Source organism: Neomonachus schauinslandi, chromosome 7, assembly GCF_002201575.2.
Source record: "Neomonachus schauinslandi chromosome 7, ASM220157v2, whole genome shotgun sequence".
Classification (NCBI taxonomy): domain Eukaryota; kingdom Metazoa; phylum Chordata; class Mammalia; order Carnivora; family Phocidae; genus Neomonachus; species Neomonachus schauinslandi.
Window position 1 is genome coordinate 70,200,053 of NC_058409.1, and position 22,574 is coordinate 70,222,626.

The following is a 22,574-nucleotide window of genomic DNA, read 5'->3' on the forward strand; positions in this document are numbered from 1 at the left end:
CTTCGGCTCAGGTCATGATCCTGGAGTCCCTGGATCGAGTCCCGCATCGGGCTCCCTGCTCGGCAGGGAGTCTGCTTCTCCCTCTCCCGCTCCCCCCTCTTGTGCTCTTTCTCTCTCTCACTCTCTCTCTCAAATAAATAAATAAAATCTTTAAAAAAAAAATTTATTTCTAAAATACTATCTTCCTAATTTTTTGTTGTTAGTATGTCTTGATTTTTTACCTTTGTCAAGAGACAGTAATCAGGTGAACAGTTTGTCTTTAAGAGAGCAGTAGCTTTTCTATAGCTAATATGTAAAATTAAAGTGTTTATTATGGACTTTGTAGCATAATACTTTTATCTGCACAAGGGAACCAGGTGTTCTAATAATGTCCTTTTTGTCAGCATGTTGATACTTTGTTGAAGAACCATTTCTTTTTCTCTATCGCTACCCCTGCCATCCCCACCCCCCCCTTTTTTTTTTTTTACTTTTTTTTGGCATTCTTTTTTTTTTTTTTTTTTTAAGATTTATTTATTTATTTGAGAGGAAGAGAGAGTCCCAAGCAGACTCTGCACTAGATGGGTAGCCTAACATAGGGCTCAATCCCACAACCCTGAGATCAGGACCTGAGCTGAAACCAAGAGTCAGTCACTTAATCCACTGAGCCACCCAGGCTCCCCTCTTTGTATTATTCTTTAGTTCAGTTACTATTTTTTGCTTTTCCTAAGTCACTAATAAAAATGTTATAGTTTGGCTGTTATATGACATCCAGTTGAAGATAATGGTCCATCTTTCTCATTTATAGCCAACAGTACATTTTTGTTTTTCTTAGTGCAAAAGTATAAAATTCATATTGTGATGCTACTCAGATTCAAATCTATTAATTTTAGTTTAGTAAAACTGTTGTTAGTTCAGTAGATAAGTAAAGATCTTTCAGTAGGTAAGTAAAATCCTTTATCCTTTCCATCAGATCTCCTGTCCATCGACCCACATAGATGCCATTTTCTTTTATTTCTGAACACTTTGAACAGAAAGTTTCCTTATCTCCTTTTCTGTTTTTTAAGATCAAGTGATCCAAAAGGGTTTTGTTTTGTTTTTTCTTTTCTTTTTTTTTTTAATGCCTAATTGAAATTCCTGGTAAATTGGCTAGAACTAGGGGTTGGCAAATTTTTTTGTATGTGGTACCACATAGTAAGTATTGTTGGCTCTACAAGCTCACAGTCTGTCCTCAGCTCTGCAGTTGTAGGAAGAGAAGCCATACACAATATATAAATGGAATGGCTGTGTTCCAGGAAACTTTATTTATAAAGATAGACAGCAAGACATTGTTTCCTGATTTTTAACTTGTTTCTCCTGTTCTTAGTGGGAAGAAAACATGTCATCACAATCTACAATAATACTTTTGATATCTTTAGAGAACTTTAATAAAGCTTCCTTTGCCCTTCTTAGGCTACATCACTATTTTTTTCCAAACCTTTATTCACTTTTATTTTTTAAATCTCTATTATAATCCCTCTGCATGCTTCAGGCCTCTTCCATCAATATGTTTTCATGATTTTACTAAGTATCTCATCAAAATGTTCCTATTCTTTTCATTTATTCAGCAGATTTTTATTGCCACTCTATCAGGCATTGATCTAAATGCCATGTATAGTGGAAGTGGGGCAGGGGGGACAAAACATGGTTCTTAATTTTTTGGAGTTTTTGGTGGGAGAAACAGACTACAATTAGATTAATGTAAATACATCATTTAAAAATGCTAAGTGCTTCAAACAAGAAAAACTAGGTGTTGAGATGAGTGAATTTACACTTCATATCAGGTAGTCGAGGAAAGCAGTACCTAAAGGGTAAGTAGGAGTTTGGCAGAGTCAGGAAAGGCATCTCCCATTAGAAAACACAACATTTACCAAAACTGAGACAGGAAAAAGCGGGACCTGTTTGAAATCTTATGGTAGCTGGCTGCTGGCAAGATGCAAGGAGAAGAGTGAATAAAGGCAGAGGAAGAGTTGAGGAGTTAGAAGCCATTTTAATAAAGGAGTGGCATGATGTGCTAAATTTTTTTTAAAAGATGATCTGGGCTTAGCTTTTTAGGGTTATTGCTCTCTGCCAATTACTCATTTGTTCATTTATCTTTCAAATACTAAGTGTTTCTTCTCTGCAAGTCAGTGACCTATAACCTGTGAGGAATACAAAAATGATCCTGCCCTTAAAGGTCTTACAGTCCCGTGGCTTAGTTTCTTGTGTTCTATTGTTCATCTGTTATTTATTATTCCCTTTAAATGTGTTACCTGATAATATGTGGATCCACTATAGTTAGTGTTTTCTATTTTTTTAAAAGCTATCAAATGGTCTTTCTGGATGAATAACTTCATTTGGTCATTTCTTTTGAACTGTACAGTGCAAGTTATTTCTGTTTTGTTTTTGCCTCTGCTTAGAGGTGATGTGTTAAGAGATTGTAGTAAATGCTGTGATGATAGACTTTTTTTTTTAAATGTGTAACTAGAGATTTTATATTCAAAAGAATTCTTGCAGAATAGAAGAAAATTTTTGTAAACCATGTATCAGATGAGGGGTTAATATTCAAAAGATATAAAGAACTAACAAAACTTAATAGCAGATAAACAGTCTATTAAAATTTGGGCAGAAGAACTAAAGAGACATTTTTCCAAAGAGGACATCAAAATGGCCAACAGGCACGTGAAAAGATGCTCAGGATCACTAATCATCAGGGAGATGCAAATCAAAACGACAGTGAGATAACCTCACCAGTTAGAATGGATATCATCAAGAAGACGAGACAAGAGCTGACAAGGTTGTGTTTTTAAAAAAGCGGGGGGGCTGAGGGGGGGACCTTTATGCACTGTTAGTGGGAATATAGGATAGTCCAAATATTATGAACAATAATGTGGAGGTTCCTCAAAAAATTAAAATTGATCTACCATACAATTCAGCAGTACCATCTTTGGGTTCATACCCAAAGGAAGTAAAAACAGCATTTTGATGAGGGTTATGCACACCCATTGTCACAGCATTATTCACACTAGCCAAGATACGAAAAAACCCAAATGCCTATCATTGGATGAATGGATAAAAAAGATGTGGTGTACATATACATTGGAATATTATTCAGCCATGACAAAGGAGGATATTCTGCCATTTGAAACAACATGGATGGACCATGAGTGTATTATGCTAAGTGAGATAAGTCACACAGAGAAAGACAAGTACTGTGTGATATTACTTACATGTGGAATCTTTAAAATCAAACCTGTAAAAAAAAAAAAAAGTAAAATTGATGTGGTATGATGTTGGGGTCCTGGAGTGAATGGTCAAGAAAGAATTCTTGAGACGTCTTTGGTGCAAAAAGATGTTTCTTTTTAAGCACAGGGACAGTACCCGTGGGCAGAAAGAGCTGCACTGGGGTTATGAGGAGTGACTGATTATATACTTTTAAGTTGGGAAGGGGGTTAAGGATGGTGTGTAAGTCTCTAAGGAATTTGGAAGCAAGTTTTTTAGGACCTTGAGGGGCTAGCTGTTTATAGGAAAAGGCCATTAGTAAAACTTTAGTCACAAGACCCTTCAGATGTTTGTCAGTGGGCCATATGTTTGGAGGATGATTGCTAACATATATCTGGGGTGGGGGGGGGGCAGAGATAAAGGAAGTTTCCAAAGGGATTTTTGTATGTTAAAGAAGACTTACAGGATCCTGGAAGTTGGGCTAATGTCTAGCTAAGGTTGCCTTTTGCCTCCAGCAAAGTATTAACATTGAGGCAGTTGAGTGGTAGAGGAAGGTCACTCTGCCTGTCTCAACTACTAGTCAATGGGCTACAAAGGAAATTTAATTTATTTTTCTTACACATTTATTTTGCCTTTGTTCTCCACATCAAAATGATGGTTAGTATAGGATGGGAAGTGGGGGGATAAGATTGATTGTATTTAAGGGTACAAACTTGAAACGAGTAGTAAATAAGCCATAGAGATCTAATACACAGTATAATAAATACAGATAATATTATACTATAAGGATGTTATATAATAAATGTTACTTCGATGGCAGTCACATTATAATATATAAATGTATCAAAGTGATAGGCTGTACACCTTAAGTTTATAAAATGTAACATGTCAAGTTGATTAAAATCTTCTGATGATCATTCTTCAGTTTACTGCTTGCACAGTTTCTATAATACTTATACTCTAGTAGGCTGTGAGTAGTCAGTCGTAACAAAAGGTTATAAATAACTCCTTTCTATTGTCCAGTTCTTATAAATTGCAGTTTGGGAAAGGATTATTTAAATTCGCAATCTCCTCTTTGTGTGGGGCTAGGTGGATCTACTTAACATCTGACTGGAGCCATTTGCCCATATGGCAGTGTGCCTTAAGGCAAGAACTTCAGGTCTATTTAGGCAAGGCAGAGTTTCAGGCTTAGCCTAGGCACTTTTTATATTTTGGGCTGGATAATTCTTTATTGTTGGGGACTTTCCTGTGAACTGTGAATTGTAGGGCATTTAGTAGCATCCAAGGCTTTTGACCACTGGATGCCAATAACACCTCCCACCCTAGTTGTGACAATCAAACATTGCCAAATGTTCCCTGGAGTAAAATTCTCCACCCACTTAGTCCATTCTTTTTCACCTCCCCCTCTCTTAACCCCCCTCCCCCAATTGAACAAATCAAACAATCAAGGACTGCAAGGATACCATCCCTTAGCCTTTTGGTAAGGCATTTGAACATGGAAGGACTTAAATTGGTTGTCTGGTGTCCTTTCAGCCTAAAGAAACTCAGCGCCTGACTATAGAGGTCAAGTTTTATACTTGTGTATATTGTGTCTTTGAACCTCTTCTGTCTGTGTGAGGCTCCTGTATGAAAGGAATTAAATTTGTTATTTTTCTGTTAATCTTTCTTATGTCAATTTAATTAATAGAGCAGCCAAAAGAATCCAGAACGGTTGAGGGAAAATTTTTCCTCCCCTACAGTTGACCACATAGAGAGTAATTTTACTGCTCTCTCTGGGGCTGCTCTCACTGAGAGATCCTGGGACCACTGACAGAAAGCCAGCAGAAAGTAAGACTTCTTACCATGTCAGTGTCCCAGATCTCTTCCTACATGGCCCGGTGGAAGCAAGAATGGTGAGAGTCCTCTTTTTGCTTTTCTAAATTTGAATTAGCAGGAGGAAATATTTGTGAAACTAGTTCCTTGCATATAGTGACTCTGTTAAAGGTTTGTTATGAGTAGTCTTGGTTTTTATTGATCATTTTCCTCCCAGAGACAGTCACTGTTTTTCTTTGTCTCTCTTATGTTGTTTGTCACAAGGAGGAAAACCATAGGGTATAACACAAGCATAAGCCCCATAAACCTACTTTTTTGAGCCAGTGGCCTCACAGACTGGTAAGTTCATGGTTCTCATCAAACAGGTTTATGTTTAGACAGACTTTGTTGTGGGTCAACATGCACATAAGGTAAAGGCTTTTGGAAGCCAAACCTGCAAAATTGGGGTGCACGGGTCGAGCATTTAAAGGCTATTAGAGTGCCCACCACCTAACTCAGTGACTTCCATATTAGGATAAGTTGGTCCTAGAGCAGGTTAGATAGACACTAGGTCACCCACCAACCTCAAGACGATTTCTGTGCCACGAGATACTTTGTAAAAAAAAAAAAAAAAAAAGAAAGAAACTCACAATCCCCCAAAACGAACATCCCTATTAAGTATTACTCTGGCTCTGAGAGACCTGAGGCTCAGTTAGTGTACATATAAGAGAAACTAGATGAGGTTTTACGTTTGTCTTGTTCTGTGTCTTGAGAGCTTGGCTTTATGACCACTGGGAATATTTTTCCATCGTTTCTATCAGCTGGAAGGTGCACATACCAGCATGCCGATTGGCGGCCAGTTGAGTAGACTGGAGTTCTGAGACATGAAGTCATAAGCAGCACTCCCTTTGTCTGACTGTGCAAGCTGTGAGGGGAGTTTATCGTGAGAGGTCCCAGTCCATAAGAGGCCTTAGTCATCTCATCCTATGTTGTTACTGCTAGAAAAGTCCCATTCCAGTAGTGTCTGCACACTGTCACAGATTAACATGTCTGTGACCAGAGACACTATTTTCACAATACCATTTTTACTGTAACAACTTCTGTAGACTCTTTGAATGATCTTCTTGGATCATAGGGGCTGCATCTTCTGTACCCTGTCTCTTGGGTCTATGGTAAAGATTGATTCTAACATGGAAAGGTGCCTCTGGGTCTTTCCATAAAAAGGCTTACTGGTTTGAGTTGTTATTACAATTAGTATAAGATCCCTCATGTCAATGGCCAGACAACTTTATAGTATAAAAATATATAATTGGTTATATATAAAAGGAAAAATTTTAGAGAGCTCTGTCTTAAACAGTTGTCTTATTAGTGCTTCTGGAAAGACCAGATTTAAAAAGAGGGACCCACAGGAATATAATAGCTAGCCTTAAGGACACCCTTAACAAGATTAAAGAAGAGAAATTAGAATAAAAATTAAAGTCCACATCCCATATAAATTCCCTATCTTAAATTCCAGCCCCATCTCCTCAGCAAATTCCCTTAACTTCCCAAATTTCCCTGTCTTCTCCCCAAAATTCCTCAAACACCCAGCTAGCTACTTGTATTTCCTTTTGCTGAAAGATTTACTTAGAGCTTTCTAGCCTCATCTGCAAGCCCAGAGTGTATTGGTTACTAGTGTAAATCCTGAAGGCTAGGAAGTAAATTTAAACAGAAGCACCTGTAATGGGCAGTCGGCCTCCATCTGCTATTTCTTAAAATTCCTCCTACTTCACAGGATTCTGTAATCAGCCCCTGCTAGGTTCCGGCCTTCCTATACAGTGTCCCTTGAGGATGTGTGTGTACTGGACCCCCACTGCAAAAAATTCATGACCCATGAACACCAGCAAATCTTTTACATGATAAAGCCCTCTTATCTCTACTTTCAGAAGACTTACCAAATTTAGAGAACAGAAAGATTGGTGGCCATTCACAACCCCACTAGGGGGGACCTTGATTAGCTGCAAAAGAGTATTCTCCCCACCCATAGTTGTGCTGCAGTTAACTGACAAGCCAGATGGATCCCTGAGGAAAAATCCGCCTCTCTGAGGAAACAGATGACCAGAGTATCTCTTAGACCCGCCTACAAATGATCAGCTGACGGCCTAAAGGCTGATGTTCAGGGTCTCAGAAGCAACAGTAGAGGCTTTTTCCCCTAAGATGAATTGGGCCAAGATTGAATTCTGCAATCAGAAAGAAGGCCTTTGTGTTTTAAAACATTACAGAAACGTTACAAAGGTATATTGCACTAAACCCTGAAGTTTTAGATATGGAAATCTTTAGGTTTCTATCTTAGTTGGAAATTTTTTCCATGATATAAGACCTTATCTTACAGATCTTTGCAAAACCAGGAATGAAGCCCTAGAAACAATTACCATCCCCCAAATCTTCCCTATAAATCTTAAAATGCTGGTAGATTGTAAAAAATTGGGATATTGAAAATAGAATTGTCCTACACTTAAGAAAAGGAAAGAAAAATTTAAATAGCAATCACCACATTTCTGATAAATCATAGGCAAATATGCCCCAAAAGCTCCATTTTGGAGAAAACTTGGATACTAGGTGCATTTGTGATGTAGATTTTCTACAGCCACATACTCTAAGACCTAACATCCATTCTTTGAAGTGCAAACTTTAGGGAGAAGTTTTTTTATCTGAAGAAGTAAACAAAGGAACTATTTAGAATTAAAGCTAATAAAAAAATTTTAAATGTCATCTCCATAAATACTGAAGAGCTTTAGCCATCTGAGCAGGTGAATTTAACTTATTCCAACTGTCAAAACAAAATTTGGATCCAACTGCTCTTTTATAAATTTTGCATTATCATACCCATCTCATGACTAAAATTTTAAAACAAAAGCTGTGAGGGCTGTTTGCAGGTGTGTGTGTGTGTGTGTGTGTGTGTGTGTAGGGTAGATGTATAATATTCTACCTCTGGATAGTACTGGTAAAATTATAAAAAGAACTCTATTTAATTGGCTTAAAAACAAACAGTCCGTATAAATGGATTAAATAATCTTAAAATTCTCAGAAATACATCAGGCTAATGCAAATGCCTTTTAGGTCCACATAATCTGGGAAAGTATTGAGTATTAAAGCTAGTTTAAGTTCATTGGTTTAATTAAAATAAATATGTCTTTAAAATTACCAACATTGAATATAATATAGACATATAACTTTTACTCTACCCAAGTTTATTAGTGAAATTAGTTCATGTTATCTCAGAAAAACTTGTGAGCAAGAAAAATAGGTTGGGATGATGGCTGGCTTTGTCTAATGTCTTACGACGTTTTCATGGGTAATCTGAATATAATTGTTGGGAGCAAGTGATTTAGTTAGATGTAAGTGGGGTAAGAGTTTTTAGGTTAATTTTTTTTCTACGATAATTATGTTTTATGGTATGTGTACTTAAATAGCTTTCCAAATCTCTTTGGTAACTTCTTAAACCCTTAGAGTTTTGCTAAGTCAAGTTAAATGATAGAAATTCATTGAATACCTAGATCATTTCTAAATTGATGAAATAGTGAAACATAAATTACTATATAAAGGTTTATCCACTTCTGGTTTCCTTTTACAGAGGAACTAAAGATACTTGGTGTGTTAGTAAACTTGTCTTTTGTCTCTTTGGCAAGTTTACTATGAGGAATAATAGACTTCTAGAGATTTTAAAATGTATTCAAAATTTGTTGATAATAGCACAATTGTCTACTTCCTCATTTTCACTAGAAATTAAATTTTCTGAGGGTTTTTAAGAATTTTGATTAATGTATGTAATTAAGACTACTGGAATAATAGGGGAAATAACTGCATGCAAGGAAAATAAGTTGAGTTTTTGACTAAGAGAAGGTATGAGGTATGGAGATGTGTTTTTGGTAAGGGGAAAACAGTTTTATCTTGATTGTTTCATAATGTGAAGGAGAGACAGAATTTTACCTTGTGTGGTCAAGTTGGCTAAAATTAAATGAATTCATTATAATTGTTTTTTAAAAATAACCTTTGATATCAGTAATGTACTTATGTTTAAGTAAAACTGGAAGTATTCTTTCATCTGCTAAAAGGACAAAATTTTCTTGAAAGATCCATTTGCTTTTGATAATGTGAAAGGTTTTTCTTCACCTTTTAAATCTGCCTAGAAAATATTCTCTGTATTATCAAACTAATTACTTATTTTGTCTTTGTGAATTCTTTGATTACTTAAGAAAACAGTCTCCTCTTAAAAGAGCTAAGGTTTTGTTTTTTTTGTTTTTTTCCCAGCTAAATTTCTATATTTGAGTGCAAAGGTTTTAATTGTCACTTTCGTGAAATTATTTCACAGTGGCTTATGATTCTGTTTGACCAAGTGTTGTAAAATCTTTTGATATTCTTGACAAACTTCACAAAATCAAATTTTTTTTTTTAAAAAGATTTATTTATTTGACAGAGATAGCAAGAGAGAGAACACAAGCAAGGGGAGTGAGAGAGGGAGAAGCAGGCTTCCCACGGAGCAGGGAGCCCGATGTGGGGCTCAATCCCAGCACCCTGGGATCATGACCTGAGCCGAAGGCAGACGCTCAATGACTGAGCCACCCAGGCGCCCCCCAGAATCAAATTCTAAATGAAGTCTTTTTTTGACTTTGAAATAAATTTGGGATTTTGCAGAGGGTGTCTGGAATATTATAAAAGATATGTTCTCTCTCCTTGTCAAATGAGCCAATTCTAAACTAATTAGGTTTAAATCACATGGGAAACATTGTCAAATAAGAAGCAATACTTAAGCCTTCTTTATATTGTATTTGTGTAGGTGTATGTAAGTGTTCCAAAAATAATAGGAAATTCTGAGATATCTGATATGTCCTGGTGTATGTTATCACTTGTAATTCTAGCTTTAATCTTAAGATGTATGCCACAGAAATAACCAAATTTTCTTAATTGCATTGTAATAAACTCTTACAGACCCTTAACCACAGCCATTTTTAAGTCTGTTATTTACAGAGAATTATTGTTCTTCTCTGTTGCCTTTGCGAATACATTTCATCATCAGAGAGATTCATGGAAAGGACTGTGACAAATACTCTAGAATATGTGTTTCTGATCATTTTAAGATCATAACATTTAACTGGGTAAGAATTTGCAGAACTCTGATGGAGAAACATAGCTTCATAAAACTGCAAACTTAAGATTAAAATCAACAAGAATTAATTTTGGGGACTGAATGAACTAATGAGGATGATGATTATTTTTATGACTTTTTGTTTGCAGCATTGCTGGGTCAATGTTATGTTTTTCCACTTTTAAGGAAACTTTGCAATAAATTGGTAAAATATACTATCCTTTGTAAACAAAGATGAAATGCGTACTTTTTCTCCCTACCTTATCTCTCTGGAAGTCAGAAGCTTCTTAGTATTCTTATTTTCATGGTAGTGTAGCTATTTGCATAAGTTCAATAAGAATCTGTTCTCCTTGTAACAGGACACAATTGGAAACATTGGTTGTGTTGCCAAAACTTTGGCTGGAATGTCATATTTGAGAATATGCATAGAATCAGATATGACCAGACAGCTTTAAGGAACTAAAGCTGACTTCATGGAGTCATTAAATCCCCTTGGAAAAACAGCCTAGTACCTTGCTTTCAGGGTTCCCAACAGCCTTACCAGGTAAACAAGGTCGTATCCTGGAAGGCTCAGAAACCTGGATATTTTGGAGACCTCAAGAAAAGAGGAATTTATACACATCTATAGATATAACAGACAAAGTCTGATGGCAAGACCTTGGCCTGGCTTCCTAGTCTCAAGATCTTCTAAAAATTCAATCTGAGGGGTGCCTGTTTGGTTCAGTTGAAAGATCATGCGACTCTTGATCTTGGTCATGAGTTCAAGCCCCACATTGGGTGTAGAGATTACAAAGAAAAATACACAAAACTTTTAAAAAATAAATAAAAACTGAAAGTTCAATCTGAAATTCCTTATGAAAAGTTCCAACAAAGCAGATTTAGAAGAGCCTGTATGATCAGGAACTATTCTTGCTGCACTTATGTAAATAATCAGGCCGAGTTTACTGAAACTAGACTTAATTTTTAAATGACTTAGTCTTATTGTGTTTATATTTGATTAAATGGAGGGGACTGTAGAGAGAAAAATTGTTTCAGTAATACACTTTTATAGATATCAAATTCTGTTGCTGTTAATTGTCTTTGAGGTCTTGTTTTCTGCCTGTAAACTGGACTAGATCCTGAATTCTTCTAGTTCCTTCCTCCAGTATTTGGCTATAACTGTCCAAACTGACACTTCTAAATTTTCTCCCACCTTTCTGACTTGGAAACTCTGAGAACTGAAACTGCCCTCTTCCTGAAGCTGTGCAAGCAAAAGCTGGACAACTTGATATAAACTTTAGAGAAATTACCACAGCAGCTCATGCATGGACTGTCTTTATGCCTATTGCTGTGTGGCCACTCAGAAAACTCACCAGAGACATTGAAACTGCAAACCATGAAAATCTTTCAGATTGCCACTGCCTGCTCTCATTACATCTGAAGATGTTTTGAGCCAGACATCTAGAAATCTTGACTGGCTGCCTTCGGAACTTAGAGATTTAGATTATAGTCTGCCCCAACCATTAGCATTTGCTATTGTTTTGCTTCCATAGAAATAATCTTAGTAAATTCCTGATATTTTGTACAATGTACACCTAACTTTGGGAGCCCACCAGTATCACTACCTCCTGAAATGAGACACAACTCTTCTAATTGAACTGACCAGTTTTCAGGGCTAAGATACTGGTTCAGTGAGGTGGAGCAATCTACCAACTCAACTTCTAGAATGTGAAACTTTTTGGGAAGTTTCAAAGACAGAAATGAAGGGGAGCAGAATACACTGCCCCAGAATGTGCCACTTTAGCATGTGGGTTATTTTGAGCTGAAGACAATCAATAATCAAAAGACTCAGGAAGAACTTTTCATTACTCCCTTAACTGCCTAAAAGAATGTAGATAGAGGGACTTGTCCAGGAAGAGAGCTACCACCAGAGCTACCACCATAACTACAAAGTGTATAAGATAGATGTGGTAAGCTAAGTCCAAGTTTGGCAGAGCCTGTTTGTTCAGATTCCTGTCTGTGTTCCATTGTCTCTGCATAGCATGTCAAATACTTGTTTACCAAACATTTGCTTTTCCCATCTTCCTGAAAATTGTCCTCCTTTCCTTTGAAGCCCCAGACCTCCATCCCCATTCTCTTTAACTCAGGATGGCGTATAAACCTCAGTTACCTGTCTTTGAACCTTTCATGTCTATGAGGCTCCCGTATGAAAGGAATTAAATTTATTTTTCTCCTGTTAATCTGTCTTATGTCAATTTACTAGACCAGCCAAAAGAACCTAGAAGGATAGAGGAAAAAATTTTTCTCCCCTACAGTAGTGAATCTGCTGTGTTGTATAATATCACAACTTTTTTCTCCTGTCTGTTTTAGTTTTAGCTCCCATAGTGTCTTGTTGATTGGTCTTATTTATTCTTTATATTCCACTTTATCATCCATTCTGTTACTTATGCAGAGAGTATCAATGGAGAATTCATAATGTTGAATAGATTATTTTAGGTGGCAAATAGTCATTCCAGTTTTTCATTACTTTCAGTTCTTTTGTATATTTATGCATCTCCATGTTATTGGAGAACTTGAGGTTTTCGGAAGAAGAGATTTGAGGCTCTTGGTGTTTTTTCAGTTTTGTTATTTAAAATTACAGTTCCCTCCCCCCACTTCCTGTAGTAGAGTAGGTACAAACTTCTAAGGAAGTCCTTATACATTCTCTTGTCTTAAATTTTCCTTTTCTTTACATTTATTCCTCCTCTACAGTAATAGGTTTCATGGATGTTGTCAGGGGAAGGGGTCTAATTTCTTTCTTCCTCTCAACTCAAATTAAATAACATATGTGTCCATTAAAAAAAAAACAAGTACTGGTTCACTAAAGGCACAACCCCATTATGGGAAAAGATCTTTAACATGAATTAGAAAATATAGTGATAAAAATCCCATACCTATCTATTCATATATTATCTCTCTATTCATGTATGTATTATCTAATTTCAAGATTTTTATTTAAAATAATAAAAAGAAATGATTGTTTCAAATGTGAGAATATGTGCCATAAAAATCTTTTTTTTTTTGAAAGGCAAGGAATAAGAATATTAACCGTTTTGGGGGGTTTAAAATTATGTGGATGAATCTTACTGGTGTAGGAATCATCATTTGAATGAATAAAACCTATGCAGAAAATATTCTATAGACAGAACTTTTATAGGGTATAGCAGTAACTATATTTACTTCTTTTGTTTTGTACAGACTTTTCTTCACAGGAATTAGAGATTTTCATTTGTTCCTTTTCCTCTTCCTGGCTTCAAATGTTTGTTGCAGAGGCAGTCTTTAAAAAGTTGTGTTTACAGAGTTCCATCAGTGTTTCTTCTGAGCCACTCTCTCTTCAGAAAATGGTAAGACCACTCTATTCTTCTCATCGCCAAGAAGTGAAATCATAAATTCAACTTTAAGATGTTTGTTATTTCTAATAATTGGACAGAGCTTGTTAACCTTAAATCTTTCAAATTTATATAAATCTATGTAATCTTTCAAATCTATGTAAGAGTGGGTATTTTTCAACCTCAAAAATGAAGTGTAATTAGTGATAGAAATTTTAATTACTTATTTGAGAGTAATTAAGGATTGATAACAGAAAAATAATACAGAAACTTTTGTTTCCTAATCATTTGCCATAGCACATAATTATTTTGAAAAGATCTAGATCCAAAAAATTTTTTTTTTTAGTTTTTTGTTTTTTTTATTTTTTATTTTTTTTTATTCTTATGTTAATCCCCATACATTACATCATTAGTTTTAGATGAAGTGTTCCATGATTCATTGTTTGTGCATAACACCCAGTGCTCCATGCAGAATGTGCCCTCCTCAATACCCACCACCAGGCTAACCCATCCTCCCACCCCCCTCCCCTCTAGAACCCTGTTTGTTTCTCAGAGTCCATCGTCTCTCATGGTTCGCTAGATCCAAAAAATTTTTATGTAGTATTTAATGGTATTTAAAAAGCAAAATTTGTAGATGATGCCAAAGGTTATTATTTTTTATCTTATATATACACATGTGTAAGCTGCATTTGATTCAAGGTTTTCCGGTTTTATCTTGGTTATCTTTAATTAGTATCTACTGTCTTCAGCAGTTTCCTCAACAAATGAGAAATATGCTTGTTTATTGGTTGGATTGGGCAAATATTGTTTTGCAGCAATCCTTGTCCTTAACGACTTTTGCTCTTCTTACTCCACTTATTCCAGACTTTTTTTCTGTCAAAGGAAGGCATTACCAAAATGGAAATGACAAAATACTGGTTGTACATAAACCACAGATATTTAAAATATGCAAATGAACCATAACAAGTTGGGCATTAGACTAATCCAAATGAGAACTTTGCTAAAAGAGTATCAAAAGTGAATTTGAAAAAATAATTATTTTCAAGAAGACATTTTTCTTTTTGTGTCTGTTATGTTAATGACCTGGAACTAGACGCTTTCTTATTATTTTAGCATGTTCAAATGAGAAAGGATAGCAACCATAGTGATAAAACCAAGAAAATATAACTAAATGTAATGGTGAAATGAATCAGTAATTTCTTTTGACTGCTTTCCAGGTCTTTGTAGTTGAGAAAGCAATATAATACTATTTTGCAACAGGTATATTCCTATTTGCCAGCTTTGGGGAAGACTGGTGTGCACGGGACTGGAAAGATGCAGATAGCAAAGAAAATAGGACAGCGGCCTTGCCTTGAATCTCAGAGAGCCTTATTAATGCTGAATGGTGCGAAACAGAAACAAGTTGAAGGGCTGCCAGAGTTACCGTAAGTGATGCTTATGGATCACCTTTTTTTTTTTTTTAAGATAGCCCCTTTTTGGACATATTCCTTAAACTTTATACTTACCTCTATTGTTGTCTGAATTATACTGCATAGCAGAAAACTGAGTTTGAGATGTATAAAACAATACATATGATCAACATTATTGCTTTAATTCAAGGTACATGTTTTCTCTGGGTTAAGATCAAGTGCATTCCAAAAAATACAACTGTTTTTCAAATTCTTTCATAGTCGTTTTGCCTGTTTAAAATTACTATTTGTATATAATAAAGATTGGATTTCAGAATCCATAGGCATGTAAGATACTCTGAATTGTTACAGTAGCTTCCCCCACATGCGAAACCTTTTCTAAAAGTATGCTGTAAAAAATTCAGAAAACCTTAAAATGTTTTTAGGAAGAATCGGATCAGAATATGAAAATAAGAATGGGGAGCAGGAGCCTGCATTTGAATCTTAGCATTTTGCTTTTTTCTCTTTGCCAAATGTAGTTTACTTGGGCTCTTCCTCTACATGACATTCCATATTCATAAACTTTTCAGTGGGCAGTTGGGGGTACAAGGTTAATAAAAATGCATAAAAATTTGTTTCTGCGCATTTGGAATAAATATAAAAAACAAGCAGTAAAGATTTGAATGAATAGGGGGTTTAAATGAACAGGAGGCTAGATTTTAAAAAGTACTCACTATGTAATGTACACTGCCATGCCTTCATGAAAAACAAGCTTTCATTTTTTTCTTACTTTATTTTCAGAGAGCTGAACCTTGCTAAATGTTCCTCATCGTTAAAAAGATTGAAAAAGAAGTCAGAAGGAGAATTATCATGTTCCAAGGAGAATTGCCCCTCTTTAGTTACAAAGATGAATTTTCACAAGACTAATCTAAAAGGTATTCCAAGTAGCTAAGTTAATTTATGCTAGGAACTTCTTGATTGTAGTCGGTATTTGCAAGTTTTACACACTGGCCCCAATGAATCCTTGAACTTGACTAGGTCCAGAAAATACCTTCTTAGATAGCATTTTTTTTTTGAACTGTCATGTATGCAGAGAAAGTGATTGTTTAATATTCAGTATAATAGAATATTTCCTCCCCATTCTTTCTCCCCCTCCTCTTCAGATATTAGCTCATATTGAGCTCATTCCAGACTTGCCCGCCTTACTTTTCTATTCCACCTCAACCTGTGCAGCTTGGGATTAGAGTCTTTTGATTTGAAAGTATAATTCAGTCTTCATCTCTTTCAGTCCTAGACATTTTGTGAACAAAGAATGAGGAGTAGGCTATGTTACATAGCTGTGTTAAGCATATGGACTCTTTTCTCCCAGGCATTGAGCCCAGACTATGAAATGTGTTTGGCTTTTGGTTCTAACTATACTGGAACCTAAGTACCTAAAGGATGGAGTAACAAGAATAGTGCAGTAATAATTCACTTCGGCACCTCTTTTACTTAGTGACCTCTTAACTCACAAATATGTTACCTTCCACAAGTCTATACCTGACCAATGGAAATTGCTGAGTCTCTTGCTAATGAGCTGTATTGTGCTTTTAATACAAAAATTATTAGGACACCAATGTAAACAGTAAGAGTGAAGCTCTTATAATCTCTCAACATGATAAAAGTTCATAATTGCATTTGATGAATTCAAAATAGCTGCCCATTTAGCTCAAAATGTGAAAAATGTATTAAAGTAGAACTCTGGTATTAACTATACAATGTCCTTTTTCTTTGTTTATTGTGTCAAAGTAAAATGAATATGAATGACTTTAGTCTGAATGGCAGAGGGAACTGGGAGGGAGGAAGAGAACTGAGAAATAGTGGAGAAAAAACTTCAAAAGCTTTTCCTTGCATGTAAAAGAAATGTTTTGGTAGAAGTTACAGAGATAATCTATAAAATTGAGCACTGTAAAAATGTGTTACTTAGTATTTTATAGCAAGAAAGGGTTTGATTCAGTATTTCATTTGTTTTCTAAGCAACTGCTTATTAAAAGTTTTTTTAATTCCCTTTACATCAAATTATCACTTACATCTTATTAATCTTGGTTACAACAGAGATGGATATAGCCAGCAAGCACTAATTGCATCCCTCCTAGAAAAAACTTTACCATTTCATTTGTCACTCTTATTCAGCTTTAAATGGTACTAGAATTTTTTGTTTTTTTTTTTCCGTGTGTGTGTGTGTGTGTGTGTGTGTGTGTGTGTGTGTGTGTTTATATTAAGATTCCCCCATTTCTCCTTCTCTGTGCTGCTGTAGCCAAGCCAGACAGCCTATTGAGAAGCAGCAAACCATCTGTTAATGGATTTGAAGTTCTGAATTATACTTGAGTGTGTAGAGGCACTCGTGCTTAGCCAGAAACATTCATTTGAATTAAGCTATAAATGCTGTATAAAAAAGAGCCATACATTTAACGTAGGTTCATGAATAAATTTAAGAGAGGGCAATTGCACTCTAAACTTTTATTGCTGCAAAACCCAGTATTTTTGGTGTTCTCTGATCATTTGGGGCTTTTATAGCGGGATTGAAGCTTTAAACCTTGAACTAGAGGGAGACAATGCCTGTATTAAACCTTTTGCAGTAGAATTTCATTGCTGAATTGCTGATAGAACAGAAGCTCTATGGATTGGTGGGTATCCCTCCCCCCTCTTTTTTTTTTTTTTTTTTTTTTTTTTAATGTGAGAGATGTTTAAACCAGTCAAAAGGAAAACTCAGTAAATAATTTTCTGGCATGGGGCCAGATCTTCTAGTTCATGCCCTTTGATTATTTTCTTTAGTTGATATCTTGTCTTCTCTGGAATAATCTATTAATTTTTTATGGCAGGAGAAACAGCCCTCCATAGAGCTTGCATAAATAACCAAGTGGAGAAATTGATTCTTCTTCTCTCTTTGCCAGGAATAGACATCAATGTTAAAGGTAAGTTCTATATTTTTGTAGTCTGATCCAGTGTCTTAATGTTTGTGGTATTAAATAGTGTTATGTCAACATTAAGAAAAATCATTTAAGTATATTTACCTAACATATCTTCAAAATATTACCAGTTGCAAAACCAAGAAATTCATCATATATTAATTTATAACTAATAGCACAGCCACATTTTTTCTCCATATTTTGATAGATCTCAAAATCATTATTTTTAAATTGTTTTAATTTATTTTTCTTACAGTTAGAAATATGACTACACCTTAGGCATTTTTATCAAAACATGATATTTCTATATGAATGAAGCACCTAAAAGTCACACTGATAAAGGAAGCAGATTATCAATACTTTACTACCAAAAGACCTACTTTTGCTGTTTTAAAACTTGCCTTGATTTCTAATTTAGACAATGCTGGCTGGACGCCTTTGCATGAAGCCTGTAACTATGGCAACACAGTGTGTGTCCAGGAAATTTTGCAACGTTGTCCAGAGGTAGATCTGCTCACTCAAGTGGACGGGGTGACTCCTTTGCATGATGCACTGTCAAATGGACATGTAGAAATTGGCAGGCTGCTACTACAGCATGGGGGTGAGTGCATTTATGCTAAACGGGTTTTGATAAATTATCCTTTTTTGATGAATTCCCTTAGAGGTAGATAGCATGTTATGTTTAAGGTCTGCAAGGAAAAATGCCTTTATTTCATATTAATGAAAAAAAATAAAAGGTCTCCGAGAACAAAAGCACCTTTTATTTAATAGGGATACCTTTTCATAACATGTAAATATTTATTTATTTTTATTAATTATAAAGCCTGTTTAGATTTGTGTATGAGAGTGTATTTTGAATTGAGTGTGTTTTAAATATTCTTTTACTTAAAGTGTGTAATGTCTTTGTGAACCAGCCATTTCTGAAAGCTTATTAATAAATGAATTTAAGTGTTCCATTGTGGTTACTTGGGTTTTCCATTCCTGTTTCATTTCTTGTGTATAACTGTTAACTCGATTAATCTTTTTTTTTTAATGAGTCATTTCTTTACAGACTACAAAAAGAAAGATAGCCTAGAATATCTTTTCTTCATTCACATTTTGCAGTCAATTAAGTTACAGTGGGAAGATTTTTTTCAAATGGTGGTAACTGTTGTGCAGGGGTTTTGTGATGGAGATAACTTGAGCTTAATATTTATCTGCTGCTTTTTTCTGATTTTTGATCTCTGCATTTCAGAAAGCACCCCCACTCCCCTCTTCAGTGACATTCTTCTTACATGTGAACTGAATAATATAAATTTTATGTTAAATTTTGCTGATAACTGATTTGTGTTTTAAAAGAGAAACAAAGGAAAAGTGATGACTAGTTTATAATGCAGAAATAAAATTTTGTGTAAATTTCCTGTTACTTTTATTTGTGCTGATTTTAACTGGAAATGTAAAATTATTTTCTCCTGTAATTAAAGCTATTTCATTCTGCATGAAAATAAAATGCATATTTTCTTTAGATCTTCCCCCCTCCCCCCACGTATATACATATGTGAAAGGTTGTATAGCTTGGTAGCTTAGGCATTTTGGTTATTTATAGTCTTCTCCTGCCCCCTAAAGGCCTTAGTGTGTCTGTTTTACTGACACCATTTCATAATCAATAAATTTTTCAGTTCTTCCACCTTTTTTAGTATTATATGTTTACTAAACTATAATGTTCTGTCTCCTCTGTTTTATTTTTCTACTCAATCATGTATGTGACATTCGAAGTCAGTATTTGGCCCTGCTTCAAATGATCTAAGCAGTGTAAGAGCCATTACTGTAATAAGTCCAACTCTTTAGAAAGAGAATGGAATTATACTGACCAAAGTGAATTTTTCCAGGGCTCTTGTTGAAGAATGGTACATGTATGAGTTCATTGTCATAAGAGAAGAAACCTACTTGTAGTTGAATTTACTGAGGTCCTTTGGCAATTGTACAGATTAAGCTTTGCCTTAGTTGTATTCTGAGTTTGGACCTACCAAATGGTTTAACACCATCATTAAAGTAACTACATCATCTCTTCTCTGTGTGTTACTCAGTCTTGAAAGAAGTAATTTCAGAAGTTTATTTATGTCTCTAAAACCTTTGTTTACTTTTGGTATCTTGTCCATAATTTGGGGTTTTTTTTTTTTTTTTTTTTTAATAAGAGGAGTTACTTGGTGCAATTTTTTCATTATATTATGAAAAGAGACCTAATTTTGATTTAGAATTTTATTTTTTCCATAAAATTAAATTATATATTATCAGTGGTTGATCTTTTATATTAAACACATTTTATAAACTAGGCTATTACATATGTTTCATCAGATTCATCATTAGGAATTTTTGCAGCTACACTGTGTTCTCTGACAGTATGTTCTTATGTTGTATGTAGGATCTTCTGATTATGTCTTCTAGTACTAAAACCGTATATCTCTTATAACATTTTTATGGCAGAGTGGATAAATAATGACAGGACTTGACAGACAGAGGGGTACAAAGTACTCAGTGCTATGTGACCAAATACTGAGTCATTGTTGTTTTACCCCTCCCATATTATCCTTTACTACCTAGGGGATAAACTCTTCAATGTTTGGTAAGTAGATATATAGGTTTAGCTAGGACAGAAAGATGAAATCTGACTTTTGACTCAGAGCAGTTAACATTTAATTTTTGTAAATCAGTTACGTATACTAAAAATTGAACATAAGCAAAGGTAAATGAAAATGTGATCTATGTCTGTGCATGGTTTTATAGTCTGTTTATAGTCTGTTGCAATCACCTGTTAGCAATGGAAGGAAGTAGTACTTCTTTCTCCTTGGTGAAATTATAAGATCCCTTTAAGACTGTTACACAGATTGAAGAAGAACATATTTCGTAAATATCTTCTGGGAACACTGAAATTCTTATTTCAACCTGACAATTTATAAAGTTTTATATGCTTTTTAAAATTTGTAATTATGTATTTTTTTATTGAACTAAGGCATGTGTTTTTAGGCAAACCTAATTAGGCGTTGACTAGAATTCTGGGTTTTTTTAATGTACCTTTATTAGGCAGTCAGTATGTATGGCCAGTTAATTTTGTCAACATGAATTATTATGAAATATGATCGTAATCGGAGACCTGGATGCTTTGGGGAAATAGAGAAAACAACTGTTAAGCTGCCAAAAGAAAAATGTTTTGATGTTGTGCATTTTCTTTTTCACAGGCCCAGTGCTTTTACAGCAGAGGAACTCTAAGGGAGAATTGCCCTTGGATTATGTGGTATCATCTCAAATCAAGGAAGAACTATTTGCTATTACAAAAATAGAAGATACAGTGGAGAACTTTCATGCCCAAGCAGAGAAACATTTTTACCACCAGCAACTTGAATTTGGCTCATTTTTACTTAGTAGGATGTTGCTAAATTTTTGTTCAATTTTTGATTTATCTTCAGAGTTTCTCTTAGCTTTCAAAGGGTTAACTCATCTAAATGAGCTGCTTGTGGCTTGTAAGAATTATAAAGAAACTACCAGTGCTCATACTGACTGGTTATTGGATCTTTATGCCAGAAATATAAAGACATTGCAGACGCTCCCAAATATTCTTAAGGAATTGCCTGAGAATTTAAAAGTGTGTCCTGGAGTGCACACTGAGGCCTTATTGGTGACATTGGAAATGATGTGCCGTTCAGTCACAGAGTTGTCATGATGATACCAAAAAATATGAGTCAACTTTCTAAACATACTTAGCTTACTTTGTCATTTCGTATGGACTTCATAGCTTATTAACAAATATTAATTTGATTTATTTATTGACAGAATTTGCAGTTTTGCTAAATTTCAAAAGCACTTAAAGAAACTTCTGCAACCCTGTAATGTAGGCTTCTTTTTCCATGTTGTAGAATTTGACTCAAAAGTAAAAAGAGTTTCATTGGTATATACTGCTTTCATTAATCTTTATTATTTCCTGATCTGAAAGTGATATTTATTTATATTGTACATGTAAAACATTTTAATTTAAATATTTTTTGAAATCAAAATGTTCTATCCTCTCTTCCAGGGATTTAAGGTCTTAAAATCATGGCAAGGATATTCATGCAAATGTGCACTTATAAGCATGTAGCTCCCTGTTTATTCTCCGTAGGCTGTTGGACTAAAATACTCATTTTAGTTTTGTGTGTTTGTAAAATAAACATCTCTAAAATTTACAATAATAATATTCTCTTGGTTTTTAAATGCAGTGAATGTGCCAAGTTTGACAGTTTGATCCCTTGATCTACTTTAACAGTTCATGTACAAAGTTTATTTCTACTCCATGTAACCACTGTTCTGTAAGTGACAACATACTGCTGCATAGTAAGTTTTGCCAAATATTAAGATTATAAGTGGTAACTAAGTAATAGATTTGAGATTATCTAAAATCTTAATGTGTAGTATGAATTTACGCTTCAATTTGCAGTTTTTTCCTAACAGCAATTTATAGTAAAACTAAAAGAAAGGGTGTGGATAATAACCACTTTTGAAATTGGAGTTGCTTTCCTAGTGGGAATAAGTTACGTTGTGGTACAGCTGGAAAAGAAACATTAAAACTTCCATTTAGCTTTTATGTAACTAAAGTGATGATCTCAAGGAATTAATCTGCTAAAGAAGCACACTTTAGTTTTATCTTAGAAATAGATCTTTTAACGAGATACAAATTCTGAGTGTTTTATTACTCGGTTTATAATCTAAACTGAAAACTGCTACATTAGTAAATCAGCTCTGAATAAAA

At 34.8% G+C, this 22,574-nt stretch overlaps 1 protein-coding gene across 2 annotated transcripts in view; it reads left to right on the plus strand.

Annotated features, from left to right (window-relative positions):
* Positions 1-22,016, plus strand: part of SLF1 (SMC5-SMC6 complex localization factor 1) — an 80,797-nt gene extending 58,781 nt beyond the window's left edge. For both annotated transcript variants that reach the window (XM_021699292.1, XM_021699301.1), the window contains 6 exons: positions 13,349-13,494; positions 14,740-14,903; positions 15,669-15,802; positions 17,729-17,821; positions 18,234-18,416; positions 21,031-22,016. In XM_021699292.1, the coding sequence (XP_021554967.1) occupies positions 13,349-13,494; positions 14,740-14,903; positions 15,669-15,802; positions 17,729-17,821; positions 18,234-18,416; positions 21,031-21,512 (1,202 nt within the window). In that variant the 3' untranslated portion in view covers positions 21,513-22,016. The remainder of the gene's footprint in view (positions 1-13,348; positions 13,495-14,739; positions 14,904-15,668; positions 15,803-17,728; positions 17,822-18,233; positions 18,417-21,030) is intronic.
* The last annotated feature ends 558 nt before the right edge of the window (positions 22,017-22,574 follow it).